At 47.5% G+C, this 13,765-nt stretch overlaps 1 protein-coding gene across 5 annotated transcripts in view; it reads right to left on the reverse strand.

Annotated features, from left to right (window-relative positions):
* SMOC2 (SPARC related modular calcium binding 2) overlaps positions 1 to 13,765 on the reverse strand; it is a 156,994-nt gene that overhangs the window by 49,811 nt on the left and 93,418 nt on the right. For all 5 annotated transcript variants that reach the window (XM_082475833.1, XM_082475832.1, XM_082475831.1 and 2 more), the window contains one exon: positions 1,088 to 1,274. In XM_082475833.1, coding sequence (XP_082331959.1) covers positions 1,088 to 1,274 — 187 coding nt within the window. The remainder of the gene's footprint in view (positions 1 to 1,087; positions 1,275 to 13,765) is intronic.

Here is a 13,765-nt window from a genome sequence, read left to right on the forward strand (position 1 = left end):
AGAAGAGCAATTTCTCACACAAAACCTGGGGAAGATTTATGTTCTCTTTATGTTTGAAACAATCTCCTACGACCACCCGCAGAGGGAACCTCAGCCTCTGGCCTGGACACCCCATCGGGGTCGTGTGTGTGCAGGGCAGGCCACGTGTCCAGGGAGGCCGGGGCCTGGGGTTCCCGTCCCCAAGGAGCCTGGTCTCCCGCATGAGCCAGATGGGGCTCCAGGTGTGGCTGGACTTTCTCACGAGGAAAAGTCAGCTGGTTGCCTGTCCCTCCAGCTCCCGGAATCTACATGGGTGCATTTCCCCTTCTACACGCACCATGGTCACCCTTGAGAAATTGGGGGAAGCTTCAAGGTGCTCACGCCTCAGCGCTGCAGAGGGAACCAGGGCTTAAACTGGATCACACGGGAGAGGTACTAGTGTCCTTTACCTGTAAACTACTTTTATTCCAATCTATGAAAAACCAAAGGTCAATTCATATGACCAAGAGCCGCAAAAACACCCTTACTTGTTCACTCTATTTCCAGGAACAAATATCAGGTCTTCTCCTGGTGCTTTTACAAAATGACCTGCTTGGCTCGGACCCGCGCAAAACACGAATGAGTGGGTCGGTTTGCACTTCAGAGCCTGAGTAACTACTGCTGCCCCTGATCTCAGCACGCTCTTTCTGTTTCGGTGGTAATTTCAGCAGACAGGTATCTCTGGACTACAGAGAGCCGTCCTGGGCAATCGGTTCCTGTGAAATGCGAGGTTCCCTTTGCCAACACCGGGGACAAAAGAAGCTGAGGTGATAGATGATAACATTCTAGGTGCCCACCCCAGCCTGGACACCAGAGCCATTTTTCAAAATTCCAGCCTGCATGAACACGGATAGGAGCAAAATTGCCTAAAAGGTCTGTCTTCACCACCCTCGTGCCGTCGCTGGCATCGCCAGCTCCTGGTGACGTCAGGGAGACGGGCTCCCGTGGGCACAGGCGTTAATGCCGCACTGAGAAGCGGGGCGAGGTCCGGGGCACGGGCATCGCATCTGCAGCGGTGGGAACCACGGGGGCTCTGCGTTCCGGGGTCTCCGGCCCCACGGAGCCTCACCTGGTGGACGTGCCCGGGATGGGGCGGCCGGTGTCCACCAGGACGCACCAGCAGTAGCCTGTGGAGGGGTGGCACTGCACCGGCTTGTAGAGGCCGCCGTGGGCGCACTCGGGGATGACCACGTTGTCGTTCTTGGGCTGCCTGGCCTCCTCTAGGGCCGACTGCTGCTCCTGGTCACACGAGGATGCTGCAGTGAGAAGGAGACACGCGTGAGCCTGTGGCTGGTCACCCAGGGAGCCGATGGCGGATGAGACTGAACAGCAAACGGAGGGGCCGGCGAGGAGGGTCAGGGCGGGCGGTCCGCGTCCACAGGTGGATCTGACGCCCCGTGGACCCCCGGAGGCCACAGGCGGGACCCAGGCCCCAGGGACGGCCGCGGTCCTCTGCTCTGGGTCCCCGGGCCGGCGGGCACGTGGTCCAGTCCCAGCGAGTCCTCGCGGCCCCTCCCGCTGCAGCCCCCACATGCTGACACCACTACCCACGCCCCCCAGAAGGGTCCTGGAAGAGCAGCCCCCCACTCGCCCCGAGGGCCGACTGAGGCTGAGTCTGGAAATTCCAGCTGCAGTATTTCCAAAACAGGCTGCATTTCTGGATATTAGTCAAGAAGAAGAAGATGAGGGACTTTGTTTTAAAGCTGTGTGCAGGGGTTACCTCTGAAGCTCATCCACGTGAAAACTAAGCGATCACTTAAAAAAATGCCAGAACCGGGTATTTCCAGGTATAAAGGCTTATGTCTTTTTATGTTAATAAATTCCGTTTCTTTTTTGCGTTTGGACATGAGCTAACTTAGATCCATCTTCTGCCCCGAATAGACCGAGAATGCCTTAGAACCAAATCAACGAGTCCAAGCTACTCACACACCGAGAATGCCTTAGAACCATATCAATGAGTCCAAGCTACTCAGTGATCCTCAGACGGTAATGAATTTGAGTCAAATAAAAGGTGAAGAACACTTTATCCCTCACTAGAGATTCACACGAGCTTTAAAATATAATCCAGAAAACACTGGGCACAGAATATTCCAAATGTTCCTGTTCTGCATCCTTCCAGCCCGAAGACATGGCATTAAAAATTCACAGCAGCGAACCCACCTCCTCCTCGCTCGTGTTAAAGAATTCCAAACGTGGGCACTAGTTTCCAGTTTCCGCCCTTGCAGCGGGGTTTCTCTGGGCTTGGCCTCTGCACCGAATCAGAGCCATCACGAACAAACAGCCCACCACGAGACCTCTCCCCCTCGGACCCAGGGCCACCTCAGAAAAGGCTCTCCCTCACCTGAGCTGTCTTTTGGGATCTAAAGATTCTTTTGTTTTCCTATTTCTCCGTAAAAGGGAAAAGAAAACAGCCAACATATTGGACGAATATATTTTAAATAAAATCTTTAGAGCAATTTCCTGCTTAGAAAGTAATGTTCCATAAACTATGTTTCAGCCTGCTTTGAAACGAACTAACTACAGTTTGCAGGGAGGTTGTGACGGTAGATGTGACACCGCACAGGTGGGGTACCCCCGAAAGCTGGGAAAGCGTGTGACACAGCGTTGTGTGTCAGTGCTGCCGTGGCTGGTGATGGGGGCATGGTACCTGGGAGTTAGGTACCTGACTCACGTGACAACTCAGGTGACCAGACTGAAGGAGGTTCCATATGCAGTTTGTCACAGAAACCCTGTTTCATAAAGGTTAGCTCGCATTTTCATTATTTTTCCAGCACTTAAAAAATGCCTGAAAATAATTTTTTAAAAAAATGCCTGGCATATCACAGGCACTCAATAAATCTGTTTGAGATAACTCATAGTCATGACATTAATCGTTACAAAACCACCTAGATTTTCTTTCCCTTTACAATCCATTTAGTAATCCATTCCCTTTAGTAATTCCATTTACAATCTGAGGACAGTCACATGTACGTTTAACGCTGTGACTAGTTCATCTCCTGACTGTGTTACCGGATGCTGCTATTGTGTGAGCATGGCATCCCTGCGCACGTCCTGGAAGAACACAAAGGTACGGGGCACCTGGGATTCTCCCCTCGCTCCGACTCAGAAGACACAGTGCTTCCTCCTTGGCTGACCTCAGCCTCCTGAAAATGGACGAGGAGGGTGGAAGCTGTATTGCCGTGTGTCCAGACCGACGTCTTGTAGGATAATCTCAAAGCCCAGGGTGGTTCAAATCTCACAGTCATTCTACATTGTTTAATGGACACGAGAGGAGACGGAAGAAATGGCCCTTGAACCACGGCACGCGGTTCTGTTCCTAACAGCGAGGGCCCTGGTCGCTGCTACAGAGACAGCCCTGCACCCTCAGCTTCCGCCCCCTTTAGGAAGGCATGTGGTCTGTGAGCGTGTGGACCAGGGACCAGGTCCCGAGCCCACTCCGGGGCCCTGAGCTGTCTGAGCTGCCCTCTGCTCTCCGAGGCATCCATGTAATTCCATTAAATTCCCCGTGGCTTTAATTTCCGGGAGTGGATCATTTTTTGCGGGGTGGGGGCAGTCTGCAAGTTAAGAATTTTAAATAGCAAAGTTACAATTCTAAATCAGTCCAACATCAGGATCGGGCATTTCGTTTCCATCAGTAGTCATACTGCATTGATCGGTGCACTCAACAAATATTGCACCAGGCACTGCTCTGGGTGCTAACAGGGTACCCGTGTAGGGGATTTCTAATACACGGTTCATCTCTAATACACACAAAAAATGAATGGTGTTGCATTTCTTATAACAGCACCACCCAATTTTTTTAAAAATTTCATACTGATTGTTTCCTATAAGTTCTGTACTGTTCTATGCACTCTAGATTTTGTTCAGCAAATAGGTAGATACATAAATCAAACCGACCGCTGTGTTACAGGGTTAATTTAACGAGGCTTTCGCTCCAACTGTGACTAGGAAACTGGCTTGGAATCAAAATGACAATGCCTCATGTTTCTTTCTGAAGTGACCAGTTCGTTACTTTAGATCATGCGGGCAACCTAAGGAGGATGGAGGCTGAGCTACACGTTTTCAGAGGCAACTGGGTCCTGTCTTTTGAAACCCTCAAAGTAGCTGGCCCGTCCCTAACTGGAGTTCCACATACATGCGGCTCAGCTGATGGCGGGGCCTGCTCCAGGAAGCTCTCCTGGAGACACACTGCTTACTTTCCTGTGCACTTGGCCCTTTTTCAGAAGCTTTACTAGTGAACAGAATTTATGGTGTGATTATCTGGGCACAAAATGCTTTCCATGCTCTATCCAAGAACATACTGTAGCTATAGAAATACTTCTGGAAAATTCTTGAAATGGCCCTTTTGAGGATTTTACATCATATTTGAAGGCTCATCATAAGCAAGGTAGTATTGATTAAGTCAACCACCTCTTAAAATTTGCTGAGAATGTTGTAAAATATGGCAGATATCATTGCCAAGTCAGAAGAGATTCCGTGTTTGTTTATATAAACATCCTGGCTGAAGTTAGAACCGTTCACTTATGCAATTTTATTTGGTAAACCTGGCTCCGTGCGGGGAATTTAGTTTCTCTTATGGGAGAAATGCAATTACATTTTACATTTTAGGGCCATGTGGAAGGAAGTAGATCTTCTTTAAACAAATTCATGATGGTCCAAGGGAACAGAGGCTAAAGGGCTGTCCCATCTATCTGTTTAAAAGTCACCCTCCTGAGACAGCTGAGCTCTGCCCCATCCCGCTGGGGCCACAATGAGATGGCTGAGGGGAAAAGCTCCTGGAGCGGGATTCTCTCCGGCAAAGATGCCCCTGTTCTGTTCAGGATGCTAATCGCGCCTGGAAAAGGAGGTGAACGGCCAACAAGTCGTATTTCATCGCACTGGACGCTCACCCAGTCACTGAGACACACAGGAACAGGACTCCATAAAGACAAGTCCCAACCATGTTTTAGAAAATTGTCAGTGAGATCTCATCACACGGTAGGAAAGAGCACAGAAAAAGGGACTCTTTAGAGAAAGTAAAAATGGAGAGGACCAAACAACGATGGTGGAAATAGGAGAGAGGGAAGGAGGGACGGTTGAAAGGCGCTGGTGAGGTTCTGGTCAGGACTGGCTGAGGACCAGGTGAAAGCGTGGGTGCCAGTGGAGACGCCTGCAGCTGGCTGATGGGTGAGGGTTGCAAAGGGCACCAAAGCTGGAGTTTTACAGTAATTATCTCATGAAAAGTTAGGTTTGAATCCATTCCAAAAGAATGTCCTCCAATGGATAAAAATAAAGTTTGGGATTCTGGAAATAATTCAGCAAGAAAATAAAATAACTAATGCTCACAAAATTCAAATTATACCATCCACTTTAATAGGTTAGATAAAAATATTTACGTTTTCTTTCCCATTCAGACGAGATCGGGCACGTTCAGCATGGTATGACCGACCGTGACATCTTTCCTATTCAGAAGAGCTTTAACTACATAATTTTCTCTTATACTGAATGTTGAGGAGTTAATGTGTGAAAGAAGAAGAATTGAAAGAGAAAAAATGAACAGAAGGAATTTTAATGTGAGGGCATCTAAAGGAAGGTGAGCTGTGTCGGAAGAAGCCACTGCATTTGTCCAAGAAAAACCAGCCAAAGAGAGTTCCCATTTGAGGAATACGTTGCGGGCAAAGGAAAAGTTGAGAGATTATTTAGAATTGATGATTGGGTTGAATAAAGATTTTTTTCCTAAGGAAAGAGGCCTGAACATACTTTGAGGTGAAAGAAAAGCAGCCTTTGTAATAAATGAGGCTCGTGTCCCTAGAGAATTAGGAAGTGATATGAAACTCCTAGCGCAGTTATGGGACACGGGATGGCTCTTCTGAGCCAGCTTCATGCCGTAGGGGCACAGGTCAAGTTCTGGACTAGGAGACAGACTCTGGTTGTTCTCCAGCCTTGAATTACTAGTCTGACGAACTTTAGCAAAACTCTCACCTCACAGATCCGATACCCTCTTCTGTGCCTGTCCTGCCTCACGGGTCATTGTGGTTGGTGGAATCACACGTGAAAAGTGGCAAGGATTTGGGCGAATTTATTATTAACATTGAGCAAAAGTTTAACATAACCCATTAGACATAGAAACACAAAGAGCAAAAGGTCCTACGAAGAACAACCAGAGTCATAACCCAAAATAAAACTTTACGCGTATTCAATACCACAGACATAGACTTCTTAAACCACAACTTCAGCACCGGAATGGGGAAATATTGGGTTGAACGTCTGGATTCATTAACACCCATGCTTATGCTGCACTGTCCTAATTACCTGACCCATCAAGTCACGGGATATAACAAAGTCTCAAGTAATAGACGAGAATTTAAATGGATCAGATTGCAGCTGCAAGTTCTGCAGTTTGTCTGGTAAGAGCGATGTCTACTCACTTTCAAAATGATATATGTAATTTGTCATGCTGTCAAATCTCAACATTCTTTACAAAAAAACAACCTTCCGTTCAGTGTATTAAACCCATTCTCACACAGGCCACTGGCTTTGCAGCAATCTGGATGGTTCTCTTCTTGCCTCAGCTTAACTAACTCTCCTGCTGGTACTGTGACCCTTGACCCTACATGGAAATGCGTTAACTCTTCAACATGATTATGGTGATTGCACTGAACTTTCTTCTATGATGAATTTTATTTAAGCTTTTCTAGTTCCAAGCAGTTGTGTTTGTGCCTTCTCTAATGCTTGGATATTCGTCTCGGGGGCTACACACCCCATTTTGAGCAGACTTCTGAGAAGTAATTAGCACTTTTGAGATAGTCTGCCTCAGTATTTTTTCATTATCGTATTAGACTAGAAACATGAGTACAATTCCAATTTGCTTCTGTCAATTTTAAGTTGTGCAATTATATAACAATTCTGTATTTTTAGAAAAGCTACCTCTGTAAATTTGGTAGAAGTTCCATTAAAAAATTAGTTTATTTCCCAAACTAGCAGATTTTAGTGACTTAAAAGGTGTCTGACAGTTTGTTCAAGTAATCTGACAACCGAAGGGAATTAGATTATAGATGATAACAAATGGCTGCCAGACATTTACAAACTTAAAGGAAAAAAAAAACTCTTAAATGAAGATCTCTTTAAACGGAGGATCCTTGATTTTAGTGTGATGAAGCCTGAAGCATTTTTATAGGCAGCAATAACAAATCGTATCCATTCTACAAACGTGGTCCTCAGATTTGGCCGTATTTCAGAAGGATGCCCACTGCGGCTGTCAGTTCTGTGGTCAGCTCTCCTTCTTAAGGGCTTCCCATTAATATTTGGGGTTTTATGGCAGACACAGAAAACCCTACCCACAAAATGAAAGATTTGGTAAACTGGATGCTATTAATACATTTTATAACTTATACTCACCAAAAGACACTATTAAGAAAGTGAAAAGGCAAGCCCAGATGGGGAGAAAATGTTCGTAACACACACACCTGACAAAGATTCAGGTTATGTCAATAACCCCTACAAATCAATAAAAATGGCAAATAATCTAATTTAAATTGGGCAAAGATTGGAACTGACAATTCAAACTGAAAGGTATGTGATTGAACAATAAGCAGTGAGAAAACTGCCGGGCATCCCCAGTCCCCAGGAAAATGCAAAGTAAACCCACAGGAGGTACCTCCGTGGGCCTGCGGGAGGGGCCCTCATGACCCACACCAGAGGCCCCCGAGGCTGGCGAGGATGTGGAGCAGTGGGGACCCTCCTGCATTCCTCCCACAAGTGTGAAGTCTACACCAGGTGCTTACCCAAGAGTCATTAGAACCCACATCCACAGAGCGATGAGTGCAGAATGCACACGGCAGCTTCACTCATCACAGCCCCCAAACGGAAACAACTAAAATAGCCATTTACTGGAAAATGCACAGATCGTGGTACACACATACAATATACAATTGTGCATATAAACTAGAGAATAAATGGGTAACAAATATGACCAACAAGAGTGAATCTAAAAACTATTATAATGAGTAAAAAAGGCAGAAACCAGGAGTTATATGGTGCCATCATTCCATTTATACAAAACTCTAGCGCGGGTAAAATGATCGTCGAGTGATGGGAACCTAAGCGGCGGTGGCCTCCAGGAAGGCCCGGCCCGGGAGAGCCTGAGAGCATCGGCGATGGCAGAGACGTCCTGTCCTGGGGACACACACGCCGCAGCCCACCTCACCGTGCAGACACGTTCCCGATAGACAGTCGACACCTAAATGACGCGTAAAAAGTTCTCTTGATAAAAATAAAATAGAGATCCTAAGATATGAGAAAATATCGACCACATTTTACTGGGCAATATATTTATTTGCCTTTTTGGTATATCTGAGGATGGACAGTATCTCGGATTCAGTGATAAACCAAATACGCATGCGAGTCCATCGCTGGCTCCCAGGAACAGTACTTAACAAATGCTTAGTCTTTTCTTTCCTTTTGTCCAACAGGACGTGGTGTTCCATTACCCACTAAACAAACACGGCAAGCTTGACGTTACACCAGTAAGGCCAGCTTTGTTCATAATAAGGCTCTTGGTAAACTAGGAGATTGGGATTGACATATACACACCTCTACATATAAGACAGATAACCAATAAGGACTTACTGTAGAGCACAGGGAATTCTACTCAATGTTCTGTAATAACCTATACAGGAAAAGAATCTGAAAAAGAAGGGATATAGGTATATGTATAACTGATTCACTCTGCAGTACACTTGAAACTAACACAACATTGTAAATCAACTGGACTCCAATGACGATAATAATAGTAATAATAATAAGGTTCTCGGGCCTCTAAGTACTGACTGAATTGGGTAAGGACAGTTTTTGCTATGAGAATGAGAATGTGCAGAATCTGCTCAGGTCCCACGTCCAACGGGCATGAGTCTGCTCTGCAGGAATGTCTAAGCTACGGGCAGTTCTCACATCCAGCCAAATCTGCTGCAGAAATGACCAGGTGAGAGCATCTGTCCCCCTGCTCTCCTCCCAGCTTCCTGGGGGCAGTCCCCGTGTTCTGCCTCAGTGTCCTCTGCTGGCCGGGATCCTGTTGCTCTGGCCACCCTGCTGCACAGCCGGGACCTGCGTGGACTAGTTTGTTTATCTTCGAAGGCCTTGGCCAAGTCCAGCTGCCATGGCAGCCACCAGCTGGATGGCTCGGAAATGCCTCGTTTCCCCATCCAACACTCACGGCCATCCGGACGGCGCTCTGCTGGGCCCTCAAGCCCCATCCCCTCAGCTTCTCTCACTCGGAATAATTATGTACTGATTTCCAGGAATAACTGATGACATGTTGGCCCAATCCGTCTTCTCTCCCCATCACCAGGGGTTTTGCGGCTTACCCCCAACACTGGCAGGGTGTCTCCCCTGTCCTGTGACATTGGGCTCAGACGTGGGAACTACATTGCTTGTGGGGTGTCTGCAGGCTGGGGCTGGACACCTGTATGCGTGTGGGCCACTCTCCTGCCCTTAGGTGTTGCCAGGAGCAGGGCATCCTCCGGTCTCCTCACTCAGGCCAGGAGGATGAGAGATGTATGGGACAGACCCAGACCCACATGCAGCCTGGAGCCTCCCAGCAGAGCCCAGCCATATTCAGCAGATGCATGAGAAATGAACACTTGTCACTGATCACAGCTAACATCCTGGGGCTATTTGTTACGAAGCAGTAGCTGTCAGATACAACAGGCATTCTGGTGTCAGCTTCAGAGGGCAAAAATCAGCATCTTCTATTTTCTATGCACTTCCTTATAGTATTTTCAGAATTCTCTCAAAAACTACACCTAGTTAAACCACCAAATATCTTGCTTCTCCTGGCATTTTGCCACTTGCCCTTATCAGTACACGGCCCCTGCCTTTCACATGCATAAGATCAATGGCACATTAACATGTGCTCAGCAAATACGGTGGATGAGGGGCTGGCCTTCCCACAAGGAAGCAGGGCTTCAGAGGGAGGGTCCATGGCAAGCGGTGGGCTGCCGGGCAGCAGGGGCCAGAGTGGGGGCTCTGGAGCAGGTAAAGCAATTTCCACAAGCAGCAGAAAGCCTTGTAAGGATGAGTGCCAGGATCATATTTGTGCTTTAAAACCCTGCTGGCAAAGCTTTCAGACAAAAGACCAGTTCAAGACTGTCTTCAGTCCCTACAAGGGATAACGAGGGCTTAATCTGAGACTACCAGACACACATGATAGAAAATAACAAATCCTGGAACGTTAGTAAACGCAGATAGAAACGCACAGGTAATTCGGCACGAGGCAATGACGAGGTACCAAATTAAAGGTGGGACCACGGTTCCCCTGTGGACCAAGGATGCCGTCACCTCCAGAAGCCCTCATGTGGACATGCATACCACCCTCATCAGGACATTGAATCAACAGAAAGACTCGCACCTTCGCTCTACTTGTCTTAAAATGTATATGACTGCTATTGGGGTTCATAAAATGGACATTATTTTCTTTAATACAGATACCTAACTGCTGTGTGTGATTATACATTGCTTAGCTGGTGGATACTAAAAGCTTAACTGCTACATAGAATGGAAGTCTGTGAAGTATTCTGAGGTTTACAAAGGACTTCACATATAAAAATATTTCGGGGATAAAATAATAAACAATCTGTCAAGTAGGATTCACTTATGAAAAGTATATGAGGGACTTCCCTGGTGGTCCAGTGGTTGAGACTTCACCTTCCAATGCAGAGGGTGCAGGTTTGATCCTTGGTCAGGGAGCGGGGATCCGGCATGCCTTGCAGCCAAAAGGCCAAAACATGGAATGGGGGCAGCGTTGTAATGAATTCAATAAAGACTTTAAAAATGGCCCACATCAAAAAAATCTTTAAAAAGAAAAAGAAAGCATAGGAGTTTTACACACAGCAGAGATTGGAGATTGATACTTGATAACATTTAGTGGGTCCTTAAGACTACCTGCTTTTAGGTATTAATTTGCTTAATCACACCATAATGGAAAAGAATGTGTAATACATATATGTATAACTGAATCACTTTGCTATAACTCTGTGAAGTGGGATTGTTATCATTTTGCAAGTTCCGTGATTGAATCAGAGAAGGTAAAGACAGAGTGTCAGAGACAGGGTTTAAACTGAGCCATCCCGGCCCTGAAGTCCTGGTCTGAGGCCAGGCCCGCTCTCTCAGAGTTGATTACTTAATTTTTACATATGTTGTCTTCATCAGTCATGGAATTGTCTGTGGTTTTCTTTTTAATTGCACAACACAGATGATCAAAGAAGGAAAAAAATAAAAAGAGTTGCCCCTTTAGAATCTGATTTTCTAGAAATGGCAGAGTGGGCGGGGGGAGACCTGGAAACTTACAGTTTTGATGGAATATAATTATTCACATGTCCACTTTCAGTAAAATATCAAACTGGGATTCATGGTGCTAAGGCTTTGCGCCTAAGTGACACATGTTTACGATCAATTGTATAATTTAATTCCAAAGGAAGAGTTTTAAGATTAGCTTTTAAATCCAGGATTGTTGACATAACATTTACAGGAATGGTGGGCAGAGAACCCAGCTTTATGCGTATTCTCCTTTAATCCTGGTAATAACAGACCAAGGTATATATATTACCATGTGTATTTTACCAGTGAGGAAACACGGGCTCTGAAAAGTTTTATATCTTACTCAGGATGGCAGAGTCAGGCGAAGCTGGGTGAGAATTCACACCCACACCGAGGCAAACAAGCCACATCCCACACACGGCACCCCTGCCCCTCTGCCCTTGGAAGCCACATAACAGTCCTGTCTAGAAACATCCCCAAAATGCTATAAACAGGTAACATGGGAAGCCCCCAGTCAAACGTATATTTCCAAAAAAAATAAAGATTTGGATGTAATTCACAGATACAGTTTCTTTGGAAAGAAAATAGTGACCCCGGGTGTCCATTCTAATTGCTTTCTTCCCATGTTTATTCTTGTAGCAATGGACCTAAGTAACCGTTTCCAGCCTGAACCCGAGTCCCAGACGGGGGAGAGGAGCGACCCAGCCCCGTGAGCCCCGGCAAAGACCACCCACCCCAGAAGGACCTCAGAGCCCCCGACAGACAATGGCCCCAAACCACACCCCCTTCCATCCTAACCTCTCTCTGTATCTTCTAGATTGTTTTATCAAGGACAGTCTCACCAGCATCACTCTTGAAAACCTGAATCCGGGTACCTTTTATTCCACTCTTTCCTCCGCACGGACCCTAACTCTCCAGGGTGCCCCCTGGACCCCTGCCCCGTCCCCACCCTCACTGCACTGGCCTCAGCGAGTCTCACCAAGGCCTCCACTGCGGGAGGATCTCCTGCCGCTGCTCAAGGACCCCGAGACCCGGGTCAGCCCTAGCACAGCACCCCTCTTTCTCCAGGACAACAGCTGCCACGTCCTTTTCTCACTCATGGAACTATGCCCAGTCAGAGAGGGGTGAACACATCATTGCACCGAAAATGTGCGCTAGAAATGTTACCTGCTTTTCCCTTTAAGTTCTGTAGAGTTAGGAGACATGACAAAAGGAAGTTAAGGAAAGCAGTATGATTTTATATTTGGATGCCTTACAAAAGAAATCAGAATATTTTCCATTGTCCAGAAAGCCTCCCATTAAGACCAGTGGTTTAAGCCAATGCAGCTGATTACAACCTATTTTAAAATACACTGTGTCCACTCAGGCTAATATCCAGAGGTGGCCAAATTTCTCCAAACTAGTTTTCTTTGCAAGTGGACAAACAAAAGTGGGTTCTACAAAACCGAGGTGAGAAAAAGAAAACACAAAGCAACATTCTGACCCAAACGACACTGCCTCTGCCATACTGCCCACCCTGGTGTCCTGGACACACCGTGGCCCACGAAGGATGCCAACCCAGGCTCCAGTACTCGCTCACCGAGTGTCCTGGGGGCTCCCCGTCTACAGGGTGAGGAGAACGGGGCCCATCTGCATCGCCCCTGGGAGTGCTGGATTCAGCAAGGTGCACACAGCCCTGACACACAATGCTCCGCCCTCCGAGCGCGGCACCCCTTTCTCCCCCGGGGGCGGGATTGATAAGTAAGGGCCCAGACGACTAGGGCAGCAGAGATGCCTGCTCAGAGGAGGTGGCCTTGCAAACAAGCATCTTACTTCAGGATGAGAGGCCCTGTACTGGAAGATCTTTAACCCTCATAACTGGGAAGAAATGACAGGCCAACTCTTGCGAGTCAGGGTGGAAAATTAAGTGACCTTCCCAAGGCCTCCAACAGTTACAGTAGAAGCAGGACACAAGCCAGGTCTCCAACCCTGAGTCGATGCTACAGAGCCCCAAACAGAGAGAAGACTGATGCAGTGGGGTCAGCCGTGACCACGGCGGGCCTCCCGGGGGCAATATCCCAGGCCTGGTTCAGCTCCCCAGACACGCAGGCACCAACCCATCACGGGAGGCACCGTGCCATCACAGCCTCACCTTGTCCAGACTTCGGTCAACGCCCCACCTGAAGGCGCCCGTACCTGACCCAGGTCTGAGAGTAAGCGAGACGCTCCTGGAAAGGAACAGGGCTCGAGGCACCGCTGCTGGGACGGCTGCCGGACAGCGATGCCCTCACCTCCATCAGCCACTGGGGATCTTAGCGAGGCCGGTCCCGCGGGTAAGTGTTTCCCCCGGACTGCCCACAGCGAGGAATTCTGATATTCTCCGGTTCCTCTCCATCTAATCACTGGACCCGAAATACGCATCCCGAAGGAAACCAGAACCATCAGCCATGATCGGGGTGGGAGGGAAAGAGCGAAG

Source organism: Balaenoptera physalus (genome assembly GCF_965194825.1).
Source record: "Balaenoptera physalus genome assembly, chromosome: 9".
Lineage (NCBI taxonomy): Eukaryota > Metazoa > Chordata > Mammalia > Artiodactyla > Balaenopteridae > Balaenoptera > Balaenoptera physalus.